Source organism: Callorhinus ursinus, unplaced genomic scaffold, assembly GCF_003265705.2.
Source record: "Callorhinus ursinus isolate GAN/ISIS: 27379988/994484 unplaced genomic scaffold, GSC_fseal_2.0 scaffold22, whole genome shotgun sequence".
Taxonomy (NCBI): domain Eukaryota; kingdom Metazoa; phylum Chordata; class Mammalia; order Carnivora; family Otariidae; genus Callorhinus; species Callorhinus ursinus.
In genome coordinates, this window is record NW_027397084.1 from 11,157,393 (window position 1) to 11,173,993 (window position 16,601).

At 42.6% G+C, this 16,601-nt stretch overlaps 2 protein-coding genes across 3 annotated transcripts in view; both read right to left on the reverse strand.

Annotated features, from left to right (window-relative positions):
- Window positions 1–460, reverse strand: part of CILK1 (ciliogenesis associated kinase 1) — a 36,534-nt gene extending 36,074 nt beyond the window's left edge. The window contains exon 1 of the mRNA XM_025890343.2: window positions 333–460. Within this exon, the coding sequence (XP_025746128.1) occupies window positions 333–433 (101 nt within the window). The 5' untranslated portion in view covers window positions 434–460. The remainder of the gene's footprint in view (window positions 1–332) is intronic.
- Window positions 333–16,601, reverse strand: part of LOC141369927 (uncharacterized) — a 19,708-nt gene continuing 3,439 nt past the window's right edge. Inside the window, exons 2-3 of one of the 2 annotated variants that reach the window (XM_073905101.1) lie at window positions 14,860–14,942; window positions 333–605 (exon numbers count right to left, since the gene is read on the reverse strand). In XM_073905101.1, coding sequence (XP_073761202.1) covers window positions 463–582 — 120 coding nt within the window. In that variant the 5' untranslated portion in view covers window positions 583–605; window positions 14,860–14,942 and the 3' untranslated portion in view covers window positions 333–462. The remainder of the gene's footprint in view (window positions 606–14,859; window positions 14,943–16,601) is intronic. The other variant, XM_073905102.1, reaches the window with a different exon arrangement.

Below are 16,601 nucleotides of genomic sequence, written 5' to 3' on the forward strand. Positions count from 1 at the left end.
CCCACATCGGGCTCCCTGCTCGGCGGGAAGCCTGCTTCTCCCTCTGACCCTCTCCCCTGCTTGTGTTCCCGCTCTACTGTCTCTCTCTCTCTCTCTGTCAAATAAAAAAATAAAATCTTTAAAAAAAAAAAAAAAAAGACCTCTGCCATGAACGTTCCAGAGCCAACAGTCACCTAGCCCACAAAAATCAATGTCTAAGTCTTTCCTCCATGCCTCCCACCCACCCCTCTTCAGAAATTTTTCAATGATGAGACATGCAGAGGGTAGAGTTAAAACGATGTTGACAATGTGTAGTTGAGGATGAACTGATGTGAGTGAAGAATAAAACTTACTTTTTAATGGCAATCAGTTCCCCAGACTCAATGCTTCGTCCCAGTAGGACGGAACCATAGGTTCCATCCCCGAGTTGCTTGATCGTAGTGTATCTATTCATGGTGTGCCCGCTCAGGCCGGACACGCATCTCAGGGCCGAGGTGGTGCAGTCCTGCAGAGGCGGCAGGCCTCCCCGGAGTGTAACCAGATTTTTCGATGGCAGCACCAGCACAAGGTATTCAATAGAACGTGACTATCTCCCAAATACATATTTTCAAAGATCAGTCTTCTGCCTGTAGAGAAAAATGAGAGACAAGGGTAACTGCTAATGTGCATTTTAAGTTTGTGTATTTTTATTGTCTAAATCAGCAGTCAGCAAACGAAAACCAACCTCCCCCCTCCCACCCGCCACCTGTTGTTATAAATAAAGTTTTATTGGAACTGTCATGGCCACTCATTTGCACATTGTCTACAGATGCTTTCACACACAAGAGCAGAATTCAGTAGTTGTGACAGACTATATGGCTTACAAAATCTAAAATATTTATGATCTGGATCTTTACGGAAGAAGTTTACCAACCTCTCGCCTAAATAATGCTCTTTTAAATTTTCGTAAGATGAGAGATACCATTCTTGGAAAGTGAATTTGTCACTGACTCAGAAATGAATCAGTTGCCATCCAATGCTTTTCTGCTGACCAGCCACTGTGGGCAAACATTGCATGAAAACTAAGGTCGACGAAACTGCTGAGCTACAAAAATCTGTACTAAATATACTGTGTTCTGTGTAATTCTGCTATGATTTACAATGTAACAAAACCAAGAAATGTTAAAATTAAAGTTCTCCCGATACAGAATTTACATGTGCCAAACGAACTATTTGTGGGTAGGCATCAACAGTATTATTTTTACTACTAGACATACAGAAGCTAAACAAAGAAAAACTAATTTCTTTTTTTACTTATTTTTTTAAAAGATTTTATTTATTTTTCGACAGAGAGACTGACAGTGAGAGAGGGAACACAAGCAGGGGGAGTGGGAGAGGGAGAAGCAGGCTTCCTGCGGAGCAGGGAGCCCGACTCGGGGCTCAATCCCAGGACCCTGGGATCATGACCTGAGCCGAACGCTTAACGACTGAGCCACCCAGGCGCCCAGAACAACTAATTTCTTAAGGTCTGCATGTAGGGTGTGCCCTTTTAAAAGTCATTCAGTTGTGTTTTCTTTAATAACAAATCATTGGTTTTGCAATTTATAAAATTAAGTCATTCAATCTGCCTATAATAAAGAAAATGTAGTAATAAGTGATTGCAATGCTTTTATGTAAACATTAATAAAATATAAATGCTAAAATAAAAATAAAAGTTGTTTGTTTTTTTAAAATGTAAGCTCGACGCCCAACGTGGAGCTTGAACTCACGACCCTGACACCAAGAGTTGTCACATGCTTTACCAAATGAGCCAGCCAGGCACCCTGAGGGAAATATGGCTGTCAAACTAATTATGTGAAAAATCAAAAGATCAGAAAATATTGATTAGAAGTATGTGACATTCTGCAACTAAATCCAGTCCATGCAGCCTCTCTTTCCAAAAGAATTCCAATCAATAAATGTAGAAGGAAAGAGGGAAATAAAAAATTCATTGTTAGGCAAATACCACAGTAAGATTTGTTGCAGACAACAGTCACTGATGGATGCATACATGAGTGGATGAAAGGTTGAGGAGAAACAGGATATTTACATAGTTTCGAAGTATCTCTAAGATACTTATTAACTTCAAAGGGAAAGATGGTAACTCCATAGAGAAAAATCCAGCAGAAACTTCCTTACCCAAGTGATCAAATTCAATGTCACCATTAATAAAACTTATGACATCATGAACTTGGATATGATGCTCTGAGAAGGGCACATCCCTTCCGTGGTATTCTTATCAAAAATGCAGATTTTTGATTAATCATAAGAAAACCTCAGACTAACCCCAAATGAGGGACATTCTACAAACAACCAATAGTCTCCAATAGTGTCAAGATCATAATAGGCAAGGACAGGCTTAGGAACTGTCACCGATTGGAGGCAATTAAAGAGACAGCTAAGTGCAATGTGGGATCCTGAATAGGACCCTGGAACAGAAAAAAGACATTAGTGGAAAAGTTGGTGAAATCTGAATCAGGTCTATAGTTTAGTTAATAGCACTGTACCAGTGCTAATTTCCCGGTTTTTGTTATAGAACTTGTTAATATTAGGGGAAGCTGGGTGAAGGATTTCTAGGAATTCTCTGTACAGTTTTCTGTAACTCTTCTGGAAGTCTAAAATTAGTTTGGAATTAAAAATTAAATCCAGGTGGGGTGCCTGGGTGGATCAGTCGGTTAAGCGTCTGCCTTTGGCTCAGGTCATGATCCCAGGGTCCTGGGATCAAGCCCCGCATTGGGCTCCCTCCTCAATGGGAAGCCTGCTTCTTCCTCTCCCACTCCCTCTGCTTGTGTTCCCTCTCTCGCTCTCACTCTGTCTCTGTCAAATAAATAAATGAAATCTTTAAAAAATAAATAAATAAATCCAGGGGCACCTGGCTGGCTCACTCAATAGAGCATGTGACTCTTGATTTCAGAGTTCTAAGTTCGAGCCCTACATTGGGGGTAGAGATTACTTAAAAAAATTTTTTTTAAATAAAATCTTAAAAAAATAAATCGTCATAATCTACTAAATGGGAGAAGATATTTGCAAATGATGTATCTGATAAGAGGTTAATAGCCAATATATATAAGAACATACAAAACTCAATACTAAAGAAACTAAAAATAAAAATGGGCAAAGGACCTGAATAGACATTCTTCCAAAGAAGATATACAGATGGCCAACAGACACATGAAAAGATGCTCAACATCTCTCATCATCAGGGAGATGTAAATCAAAACCACCACCAAGATATCACCTCACACCTTTCAGAATGGCTAACATAAAAAACGCAAGAAACAACAAGTGTTGGTGAAGATTTGGAGAAAAAGGAATACTCATGCACTGTTGGTGGGAATGCAAACTGGTGAAGCCACTGTGGAAAACAGCATGGAGGTTCCTCAAAAAATTAAAAATAGATTTACTATCTGATCCAGTAATTGTACTACTGGGTGTTCATCCAAAGAAAACAAAAACACAAATTCAAAAAAATATATGCACCCTTATGTTTATTGCAGCATTATTTAGAATAGCCAATATATGGAAGCAGCCCAAGGGTCTGTTGACAGAAGGATGGATAAAGATGTGCTATATATACACAATGGAATATTACTCAGCTATCAAAAAGAATGAAATCTTGCCATTTGCAACAACATGGATGGACCCAGAGAGTATAACGCTAAGTAAAAGAAGTCAGTCAGAGAAAGACAAATACCATGATTTCACTCATACATGGAATTTAAGAAACAAAACAAAACAACAAGAGACCAAAAACCAGACTCTTAAATATAAAGAACTGTGGTTGCCAAAGGGGAGGTGGGTGGGGGGATGGGTGAAAAAGATCCAGTCTGTTCTTGCGAAGGTTGTGAGGGTCTTTGGGAAACTTTAAATGTAAAGTTTATGTCTGCTTTTACCACACTCTATCATATAACTGGAGAGCTTTCAGAGATCAAATTTCCCCCAACCCAAACTCATTCCCCTCCCCCAGAGCTATTTTAAGGCCCCTGATTAAAGGAGCATTTTCCTTCCTCTTGAAGGATGACAGGATCAAACACCCTGCAACTTCCTACAGCAGCTTTTTACAGTGATATATCCCACTGATGATTAATAAATACTTAAAAAGCATCTCCTATGCGACAGACCCTATGTTCAACCCTGGGGATACAAAAATATAAAATATTGTTCCTTTATTCGGAGATCTTAGAGTCTCATGGCAAGGGGATGAGGGTGGTAGGTGGGCCCAGATAAGTACTCATGAACATGCACTAAGATATATCAAGTATGCTTAGGTTTCAGGTACAGGACGCGGGAGAGGTGAAAGGGAAAGCCCCCTGGCTTCCAGCTGGGTCAGTTCCATCTGGGCTGAGAATGGGCATAAGCAAAATCTTCACAAAAGATGGAGCTTGAGAGAACAAGAAAAGTAGGTGTTTTGTAAGGGAAGATGTTCTAGCAGACCAAGGAGCAGAAACAAAGGCACAGGGGCTTCAACCCGGGAGGGAGGGAAAGGTGGGGAGCTTGGAACTGGAGAGAGAGAACCCCAGAGCTTTGTTTGTGGAGGGCCTCACAAGCCATTTTGGAAAACGTAGGCTTCGACTGAATCCGGTACCAAAGGAGACAAAAGTGCTACAAAGGACATCATTGGGCCAATGGAAAGGATTGGAATATAGATGGTAGATTAGGTAAAAGTATTGCATCTGTACTACATTTACTGAAGTTGGTATCTGTCTTGTGGTTCTGTAAGGCACAGTCTTATTTTTAGAAAATACACCCTGAAGGATTTATAAGAAAAGGACCATGATGTATGCAATTTATTCTCAACTGGGTAGAACAAAAATACTGTGTGTGTGTGCGCAGGGGGGTGGGGGGGAATGGTGTGAGTGTAGACAGAGAGGGAACAAATGGGGCAAAATGTTAACAATAGGTAAATTTGGGTAAGTATATGGGTATTCTTTGTACTATTCTTGCAAGTTTTCTGCATGTTTGAAATTATTCTACATTAGAAGTTTAAGAAGTTCTCCCCAAAATGGTAGAGGAAGGGAATCTTTAAAAAGATACATGTCGTTGGGGCGCCGGGGTGGCTCAGTCGTTAAGCGTCTGCCTTCGGCTCAGGTCATGATCCCAGGGTCCTGGGATCGAGCCCCACATCGGGCTCCCTGCTCAGCGGGGAGTCTGCTTCTCCCTCTGCCGCTCCCCCTGCTTGTGTTCCCTCTCTCGCTGTGTCTCTCTCTGTCAAATAAATAAATAAAATCTTTAAAAAAAGAGATACATGTCGCAAACATTTTATTTCAGCTTAAGACATACAGGTGTAGATTTATTCAATAAAACCTATTAGAACATTATCATATATCATGGCTGTGTCTCAACACAACACAGAAAGAGTACTTGAACCACAACATAAGCAATTTTTGACTCTGTGTTTGTTTTCCCTTTTTTCTTCTTTTTCCTATTTACCTCCATCTATTTTTTTATTTTAAAAGATTTTATTTATTTATTTGACAGAGAGAGAGAGAGAGAGAGAGAGAGCACAAGCAGGGGGAGGGACAGAGGATGAGGGAGAAGCAGGCTTCCTACTGAGCAGGGAGCCCAACATGGGTTTCGATTCCAGGACCCCAGGACCACAACCTGAGCCAAAGGCAGATGCTTAACCAACTGAACCACCCTGGTGCCCCAAGGTGTTTTTTTTTAACTCAAGAATAACATGATCAGATTTGCATTTTGTAATCCAGTTAATTAGAATATTTTTCTTAATGTCCAACTGAAACTTGCCTGTTCTAATTTAAGCTAATTTCTTCATGCTTTGTTTTGATGCAGATATAAACTATCCCACAAAAATGTATGTACATGAAATTAGTAATCAAATGTGTACCTCTCAGCCTTCTGCTTTAGTTATGCAACCTTTCCTCATAGGACCTTTTTCCACTCCTTTGATTATCTTTGGCATTCATCTCTGAATCCTCACACATTTCTCCATCCCCTTGTTGCGCTGTGGTGACTAACCTTAATAATCATGTACATTTCAGTAGCATGTGGGCTCTTCCCCACTTTTTTTTTTTTGCAACAGCATTATACTCCTAATTCATATCTATAAATTATTAATCGTAGAAGCCTTTCTTCGGTAGTTAATGTCCCACTACTTCCTCAACCAATTAAATTGTATAATTAGGACAATGCTTCTAGATTATCATCGCGAAAGTCATTTGTGAAAGAATTAAGAACTTCAGTGAAGTCAAGATAGAGTGAGTTATTCATTTAACACACAGTCGCCCTCACAACTTCTCCTTGTTACAGTTTGTCATGTTATCATAGAACAAAATTCAATTACTCTAGCAACATCTGACTCTTACCATGCCATGATAGCTGCTTTTTAAGCTTAACGTTATTTCAGGTAATTTCCTAATGATTGTACAATGGATCAAACTAGTGTCTCTTTGGGCATGATGTCAGGTTGACAGTATACAATTTTACTGAAACTTTACTAAGATGCTAAGCATTACGCAAGGCTTTGGGGGAACACTATGAGTAAGGTAAGGATCCTTCCTTGAATAACTCACAACTGATACGATCATGAAAAATGTAGAAAGTACTATGAGAACATGGTAGAGAGAACAACCAACTCTCGGGTGGAGGCAGGGATCTGACAACCCTTCAGAGAAGAGGCAGTACTGAGGTTTTGAAGAATGAGCAAGGTTTTATTGTACAGAAAAGGGAGAGAAAGGAATTATAGATGGAAGATATTATGTGCCAAAGGTTGGTGGTACAGGACCTTGGCAAATGCCCAGTGGTTCCATCCCTGGCTGAACGTTAGAATCACCTTTTAACAAATACTGATGCCCAGGCCCCACCTCTAAGGGTCAGGTCAGGGGTGGGGAATGAGTTTCAGTAGTTAAGAAAGCTCTTCAGGTGACTCTAATTGCAAACCAGGCTGTGAAGAAGGGGACTAAGGCATAAAGACCACTAGGGCAGTAGGGAAATGGCAGGAAATGCCTAGAAAGTCAGGGTGGGGCCCAGCTGTGAAGGGGTTATATTTGTCATGGAGGAGTTTGGTCTTACCATACAGAGAGGAGCTCTCCAGGGCTTTTAGGCAGGGAAATGGCACGAGTAAGGTCCCTTTGGAGACCACCCAGATGTTAGGATAGAGAGACTAGGGGCAGAGAGACTAGTTTGGAGGGTTTGTAGTAGTCCACATGATACATGTTGAAGGCCTGAACAAAGGGCCTGGACTGGATGACTCTCAGATATGGGAGACACAGGTTTGGAATATGGAATGTGTGTGCGTATGTTACTTGGACAAGGTGCGGAGATGATGGGTTCTGTTTTCAAAGGTGTAGGATTTGAGGTATGTACAAAACCCCTCATTGGAGATGCTCAGATGCTCAAAAGACAGCTACGAGTAGTTCTAAGGTTGTTTATTTTATTTTTTCCAAAGATAATGCCTGATTGGAGCTCTTATTAGGACCACAGCATTCAGACAAGATTGATACATTGCACGACTCTGGTCATTTCAACTTTGGGTGACAAATTTCAAGAGAGACATTAAAGAACATAATGAAGGGCCTAAATAAAAGCACAAGAACAGTAGTCGAAAGAATACTTGAAATAAAAGAGACTTGGGGAGCCACGATCTTTGTTTCAAGTGTACAAAGGGGCATAAGAGAGAAGGAGTAGTTGCACTATGTCTGGATCCAGAGAACAGGACCATGACCACTGTCTGAGCTTGCTAATCTGTACTCCAGTGAATTATTTTCCATACTAAAAAATGCAGTGGTATTATTCAAATTAGCATTACACAAGAAGCATCAGTCCACCCACAGTCAATTCTGAGCACAACCCAGCAGGAAGTGGTTAAATACATTTGAGTTCAGTATTTTCAGTTGTTCACCATTTTTGTGGTGGCCCAAATATGATGACTCATGTCATAATCTGAAACCGAACAAAACCTCACTGCTGCTCTGGGAAAACAACAGGGCAATTGACAATGCACTAGAAAAAAGAAGGGTGAGGCAGCGGATGCCTTTGCTGATCTACCCAATAGCAATGCTGCCCTTCTTGCTTAATTTTCAAAACCCTGATTTTATTCAGGATCCAACATAATCAGGGATGGCAGCCACCTACCACAGCCCCAGGGCATGAACTCTGATCAGTCTAAGCCAAGCAAAGCATTTCCACTTGCCACTGAAATTTGTGTAGGAATGGGACTATGGCTCTCACTCATAAGATGGAAAGGAAAGTGAGCTGGTAAGGGAAAGAGAAAGGCTTCTGTGAAAGAATCTCCTCCCTGATAAAGACAGCTGACAAAGAGGTTGCCCTATGTTTCTGCCTTAAACATGGTTGCATAAAACTGTAATATTTAGGGCTGAGACAGCCTTCTAGAGACTATGAGAAATCAACTCGAAACATGAGAATCCTGTCTGCTAAGAATGGATAAAAAGAAAGAGGCTGAGTCTGTGGTGAGAGCATTGCACTGCTGCATGATCTCTGAAAATATCAGCCGTAGATTTCTCATTATATGACCTAATTAAAGGTCTTTATTGCTGAAGCCAATGTTAGATATTCCATCGAGTACAGCTGAACGCTTCTGATGGCTGTTGGCATTCCTTGGCCCTGGCCACATGGCTCCAGTCTCCGCCTCTGTGGTCCCATGGCCTTCTCTTCTGGGTGGTGTCAAATCTCCCTCTGCTTCTCTCTTATAAGAACCTATATTTGCATTTAGGGCCCACCCAGATAATTGAGGGGACCCTCTTCACCTCAAATCCCTTAATTTAATCACATCTGCAGTCTATTTTGCCATACAAGGTAACATTCACAGGTTCCGGGGACCTGCTATCTTTGGGGGATGTTATTTAGCCTACTACTCTCCAACGTAAGTCCCAAAGCCTTTCAGACAATCATCTGAATCATGGAGCAATGCTTTTCATTCACTCAAAGTTGAATGTTTTAGGAATGGAATCAGAAGCCTGTGCTTACGTACCCAATGAACAAGGGCATTCCTCTCTGAGATACAGAGAGGATTTCTCTCTAATTTTGCACAGTGGACAAGACTTCACAATTCTGGCTGAAATCCCTGAATATATGACATTAGCATATGGAGATTCCACATGGTGTGGACCAGGGGTTGCAAACCAGCAGCCTGAGAACTGAATTTAAAGGTATGCTTTGAGTCTATATTTAAAAATAGGAACTCTCCTATAAAAATGAGATTTGGGGCTTCTCTGGAAAAACTGAAGAGCTAATAACAAGAGCTCCTTAGCCTTCCATGGTAATAAAAAGCCAGAGAAACATCATCATCTTTTAAGACTGGGCAAGGGTCCCCAGGCTCATCAGAGTCCCCATCCTGCCTGTTGTCCCTAAAATGGATACCACATGGGTTGCCAATATTTTTAGTTGTCATTTATTTTTGTACCTTCACACCACTTGTTTTACTGGAAGAAAAATATTTCTTGGGGCACCTGGGTGGCTCAGTCGTTGGACGTCTGCCTTCGGCTCAAGGTCATGATCCCAGGTCTGGGATCGAGCCCCACATCGGGCTCCCTCCTCAGTGAGTCTGCTTCTCCCTCTCCCTCTGCCTGCCGCTCCCCCTGCTTGTGTTCTCTCTCTCATTCTCTCTGTGTCAAATAAATACATAAAATCTTTGGGAAAAAAAAGAAAGAAAAAGAAAAATATTTCTCTGTTCCTGGACCTCCATCAAAAGTGACAAAGTAAAAGACAGCCTGAAAAACTCCTGTTTGGAGAAAAACTGAAGAAAAAGGATGCTTTAAAAAAAAAAAGAGAGAGAGAGAGAAGAGCAATTCCTTTGCTGTTTCACAAGCACATACCCAGCTTCTCTGAATCTTCTACATTTCTTCCTGTGCCGCTGACAGCACTTGAATTCGCAGCTCGTGGTACAGACTGCCTGAGACGGGAACGGGATGCAGCAGCCCATCCTTTCTTGGGAATTAGCTGACCAGCCAATGGGCACCATCCTTTCTTGGGAATTAGCTGATCAGCCAATGGGCACCATCCTTTCTTGGTAATTAGCTAACCAGCCAACGGGCACCATCCTTTCTTGGGAATTAGCTGACCAGCCAATGGGCAGTACTCTAAATACTGCTCTGACTCCAAGAATTAACTTGGATAAAGCACTCACCAGAGTTAATCCACACTTAGCCTCCTAATACATTAAATAAGCCAAAAGGATAGTGATGATAATAATTTAAATACTTGGTATGTGTACAGTACTATTACAAGTGCTTTGCATCTATTAACCTGTTCAATTCTCAACACTCCACCAGGAGGCACTATTACTATGATCCCTGTTTTACAGATAAGGAAACGGAGGCACAAGCAACTTGTCCACAGTACTGTGATCACCAACCCGCCTCCCCCCAATTTTCTAGATAAGGAAATTGAGACACAAGTGACTTGCCCAAGCTTATGTAACTAATAGGTGACAGAACTGAGATAGGAACCCAGGCTGACTGCACCAAACTCAAAAGAAAGGTTGCAAAATATCCAAAGATCATGAAATCATTTGAGAATGAGAGGAACTGGAAGTACTTTGTAGCTCAAAGTCCAAATATGGAAACCAGTGAGGTGGCCATGCTCTAGCTGGCCCCATTCTTCAATCAAACATCAGGGAACCCAGCAGGGACCTCCCCAGCACTGACTGCCTACAATGGAGGCAAACTGATTGCAGACAAAGAGGGACTGGGTTCAAGTTTCAGCTCAAATGCATCATCACATAGACTGAGCTCACAGGCTAGTTGACTGCTTTTAAATAGCAAATGATGTAGTGATGTTTGAATGCCTTCACCTGTCCTGCGGAATGATCACCAGCTCCTTGATTTTGGGTGGTTTTTTTTTCCAAAGGAAAAGTTTTTATTTTTATATTATTATTATTTTTTTGAACTTATTTTTTTTTTAAGTAATTTGTACACTAAACCTGGGACTTGAACTCAAGACCCCAAGATCAAGAGTCAGATGCTCCACTAACTGAGCCAGGCAGGCGCTCCCTCTTTGGGTTTTTAACACTGGGTATGGGGAGTCAGCCTTTGCTTTCATCATGGGACCCACCCAGGATGGAAACCCTGACCACCCACCCCCCCACCACTCTTGGGCAAAGACTGTTTTGGGGCTCACTTAGTGCTCTTTTTAAAGATGCTCTTTTTAACTCAAACAGAATACTTTTTCTGTGACTCTGTCACATATTGTAGATTGCCCCAAACCATTATTCTGGCAAAAACTGAGATGCTTTTGACACACCCATTTTTTTGCAACACATCCAGTCTTTTGATGAACACTAAACAGAAGTTTTTTTTCCTATAATGCTACTTGATGCGGGCCCAATATGTTCTGGGTCCAATTTCTTGGCTTTCCTTTACCAAATACATAGCAGAGTATATAGAGAGAATGGGATATAAAATATACATCATTTGTAAGACAGCAGTGTGATCACTTAAATCAGTCCTCTCAGGATTTGCTCGCTCTCATCCAGATCACATGGGTAGGGCCACAGGCACCGACCCCTGTGACTCAGAGTACCTCTTGGTCCTTGGGTTTACTTTCTGCGCAGTGGGGACATTGGGCTTGATGAAGTGAGGTGGTTTCCCACTCTAGTGATCTCTGATTCTGTGACTCTGTGTCAGGACTCAAGTTAGTTTTATCAAAGAAAAAAAATGGACCAGTGTTTCTACTTTTCCTGTCACATGCACAAAAGCTAGCAAAGGGAAGGTAGTGGCCCAGAGCGACCCTGTATGCTACACGACATCTCTCTGTTAGAGGGGGGACAGTGCCCCACTGACTCAGCCAGGTCCGCAGATCAGAATCAACTCCTACCCTTCCCTTAGTCCAGCTCAAACATCACCTCGAGAGCCCCCCGTCCCACAAGAGGCTCAGCTAACACCTCTCTCCCTCAGCCACCACAGCACCCTGTCCCCACCTTACTGCAAGCCCTTCTCTGGGGTCAGGGACACGCAGGCCTGCCCTCGGCATCGGCGGGGACACACACTGCACTTCCTTCATCTCTGTGCCCTCACACCTCACATTCCACTTGCAAATAGTAGGTACTCCTTGTTCGAATGGTAAAAATTTGAATTTTAGTCTTTTGCTATTTACTTCCTGTACCACCCTTGGTAAGTATCTCCCAACACAGTGCTATTTCCTCGCTTGCGAAGTAATGATCATCAAATTGTTTGACCTGACCAGAAATGCTCTGAAATTCTAAAATGGAAGAATAGTAAATCCCATAGAAAGGCTGACGCAGGCAGGCCGCCGGGGCCCTCCCACACCAACGCTAGAATTACTGTGTCTCAGGGAATCACAGAAAGGCACCCTCAATGTCATCAGCTCAGGACTTTGGCCCTTGGGCAAGGCTGTACTCAACCAACAAAGACATACAACTTTCTTTCACTTGCAGAGTTCCGGCAAATCTTTGAAACAAATGTCATGGTTTCTCCGGCTAGGTGGCATTGGGGAAAACCTTCCTGCGATCCGCCCCAATTCCCTCCCTTCGGCTTCAATCCTCAGCGGAGGCAAAGAACATCTGCTCCTGGCCGGCAGCTCATACCAGCTACCCTGCTCATTCACAGCCTGCAAAACAGGCTGGGAACCGTAGTCCATTCTTCAGTCTGAAGCTTGGACCGTCATTGAGTAAATGTGACAATTACGAATTTTTTTAAAGAGAGAACACAGAAAACTGTACACAAACTTGGTCTTGTCTGGGAATTGCGGTTCACTGGCCCTGCTAAATTCGGACCCTTCTGAGCAGCTTTTCTCCCTCAGCCTTAATCGTGTTACACTGAAACTTATCTGTCCTCCTAGGAAAGCTGAATTATGTGCAAAATCATTAAATGGCCCTTCTCATGGCACTTCAGAGTTCCATTTTACCTTATCCTGCAGGTAACTACGTGTCGTATTCTGGGTCCAAATGTGTCAGAACTTTACAAGTTAATACTGTTAATTTACTTTAAAAGGGTACTACAAATAGTACCATCTGTGTTTATATTTTCCTCTCTGGGGCCTAATGTTTCTGCCCATATTCATTTCAGCAAAAATGTCTTCTAAGTATTTTGCCTCTTGGATTAGTGCTTTTTTCTGCATTGGGGACAGCAGCTCGAAGCTAGAAGGCCAAAGGAACCTTCTTTATGTGGAATCTGCTTTGCTTTTACCTCGGCAAAGGCATGCATTAAAGATGCTTTTGGCTACTGCAACAGCTGGAGTGAGGGGAGAAGAAAATTAGCTAGCTGTTCCCCAGAAAGTGTTCCACGCCTCTCTCTCCCCCTCTCCTCCTTCAACTCCACTTCTGAGCAAAGAACTCCTCGTGCACCAGGGTCCTTAATACCACGACTTCCCACTGCTTCTCCTACAGTACCGAAGGGCGCTCTGGCCCTGAACCTGAACCAAAAAAAGTCCTAAGTCACTTGTAGGTTATTTCTAAACGAGGGCACATCACTATAGGTGGCTCACGGGACTGTGAGGAGCTGAATTTAGTGTGAAAGCCTGAAGAGCGAGAGGAAGAATAACTTACCCTGCCTTGTGTGAAACCGTGGATGAGCTCGAGGACAGTCCGTCCCCAAGCTTCACAAAGAAGGCTATCGAGGATGGCAATAGTCAGGCCTGGCGGCCTGCCTGAGTACCACCTCATGATTGAAGGGTGGGCAGGGCGGGGTGAGGTGAAGATGAGGGGAGTGAATGAGAACATACCATCCATCTATCTCAAGGGCTGTGCAAATCTTGTAACTCTGGAGCTGATCTCACTCAATGGAAGGTGCTTCACTATCATACACGACAAACAAGTCAGTAAAACTATCAAAGAGGGAAAGGCTTAATGTAAAAACAAAATAGGGCAGGGGTCAGCAAGCATCTTCTGTGAAGAGCTAGTAAATATTTTCGGCTTTGAGGGCTATGTCTCTATCACAACTACTCAATTCCGCCAATGCAGCACCAGAGCACTCATAGGCAGTACGTAAATGAATGGGCTGTGTTCCTATACAGTCTATTTAAAAAAAAAACAGGCAGCAGGCAGAATATGCCTACAAAGCACAACTTGTCTACCCCGAAAACAGAGGAAATCTGCACAGAAATGAACATTTTAGCCCTCTCCATATAAGCCTTGTGTACCCTGGGGTTATAGAGGTTATGGGGTTATACAAAGTGGGTTTCTCCTGAGAATATAAATGCCTTGAGGGCAGAATTTTTATTAAGTTCATAACTCTATTCCCAGCACCTAGACGTGGACCTGGCATGCAGTTGGCACAAAATAGCTGCTCACAATAAACATTCGTTGAATGAATAAATTAATGAATGAGCACATTATGGGTCTGTAAAGGGTAATTTTCACTACTGGTGACTTTCCTGTACCACCATCCGCATTCCCACTGCTATCCCATACCCGTGTGCCTCCCTTCTTTGCAAGACTGAATGATTATATGGGGGCCAGGGCACAAAAATTATGAAGCCTTCTACGAATTTTTACACAAATGTACGAAAACATTTGTGTTTTTTTAAATTTTTTAAGAGATTTTATTTATTTATTCATGAGAGACAGAGAGAGAGGCAGAGGGAGAAGCAGGCTCCCCAAGGAGCAGGGAGCCCGACGTGGAGCTCGATCCCAGGACCCCGGGACCATGACCTGAGCCGAAGACAGACGCTTAACCATCTGAGTCACGCAGGTGCCCCAAACATTTGTTTTTTTAACAGCTAAGATAACATGAAGGAATACGTATCTTTTTTCTCACTCAGTTTTGTCCGAGTTAAATCACTCTTTAATAAATTTACTTTCAGAGCAAAGGCAACATCCAAGAGGCCAAAACCATTAATTGTTATCTTCTGGGAACTACAAGCTCATGCAGATAGCACTTTCATGATATTGTCCAATATGTAGTTGGACATTACCCCATAATACTTTACCTTTGGCTCTGGGACATTATCTTCCATAGTAACCAAGAGGGCAGTCACTCGTTATCAGCACTTTATCACAGGTCATATTACACCTACAGGAAGGTAAAATGACTCACATTGATCTTTCTTTCCTCACAAATATGGGGCTCCCACAAGTTCTTGGCTGTCACTGTCCATTTATCAAGTGGCTACTAACAGCCCTGGGCAAGGTAGGAAAAGTACCAAAGGAAATGTGAGGCACTACTGAGGCCCTTCCATTTTTTAAATTTATTTTCTTAAAAATTTTATTTATTTATTTGACAGAGAGAGACACAGCAAAAGAGGGAACACAAGCAGAGGGAGTGGGAGAGTTCTGGAGAAGCAGGCTTCCCATGGAGCAGGGAGCCCGATGCGGGGCTCGATCCCAGGACCCTGGGATCATGACCTGAGCCGAAGGCAGACGCTTAACGGCTGAGCCACTCAGGCGCCCCATGGCCCTTCCATTTTAAAAATTGAGTTAAGATGACAAACTTAAAATTCCAGAAAAATTTAAAGTAATATATAGCCCAATACTAATCAGTATAGATTAAATGCTAACTAAGTTCAACGGGACCTAAATTCAACATACAGCATATATAGCAGACATAGCATAAGGTTGAGGAAACTTTAGACTACAGAATTAGATTTTTTTTTCCTATAAGGGACTTTAATGATGATCTGATACCTTCACTTTACGGATGAGATCAGAGACGCAATTAATATGAATAGAATCTTTGTTATCTTCAGAGTAGCATATTTCTTTTTAAAGATTTTATTTATTTATTTGACAGAGAGAGACACAGCGAGAGAGGGAACACAAGCAAGGGAAGGGGGAGAGGGAGAAGAAGGCTTCCCGCTGAGCAGGGAGCCCGATGTGATCCCAGGACTCTGGGATCATGACCTGAGGGCAGATGCTTAACGACTGAGCCATGCAGGCACCCCAGGAATGGAAGCTTTCCACTTGGATTAAGTATTTCCCTAGGACCGGCTGAATAGTATGTTCCGAACATCATATAGCCCCTCACTAGGAGCAGAGGGTGAGTGTGAATGTCCACATCAACTTTCCTTACCATCTTGAGAAGACCTGTGCTGCTGCTTTTACTTCTTTGGCTGCGAGTAAAGACATCTCTGATTTCTTCCTGCCATAACACTCAGCATTGTAATGCAATTTGCCCCACAAAATAACTTGCTTTACCAAGTTGCTTTTATGAGGTAATTTTCCAGAACACATGTGTATGGGTAACAACATCAGAGCTGTTTTGGGGTAAGCGAAGTCACAACCTAGGATATGGCTGCATCCTAACCCCCAAGGAACATGTGTGTACGTGTGTAAATCATGCGTACACCTCTACGCATTCTCCCAGCCACACGCACTGAGGTCCGCAGAGAGGAGATTTCTAGTCCTCCAGTTGTACGCCCCTCTCAGGATGCTGTGGTTTGGCAAAGACTGCCAATGAGAGAATTAGAGTTAAGTGGGACTCTCCTCACAGGCTGACAGATCATACACAGAAAGGTCACTGTACCCAGAATTTTTCCAAGAAAGCACCACGCAAGGAGTCCTGCCATAAATGCAGATACTCACACATACCCCACAAGTAGAAAAATAGAAGGGCTAGGTACAACTCCAACTCAGCAAGATCCTGCAAAACAAAAGGGAGGAGCTTTCTGCAGGAGAAGCAGTGAGAGAAACACACACACACACACACACACACACACACACACACACACACACA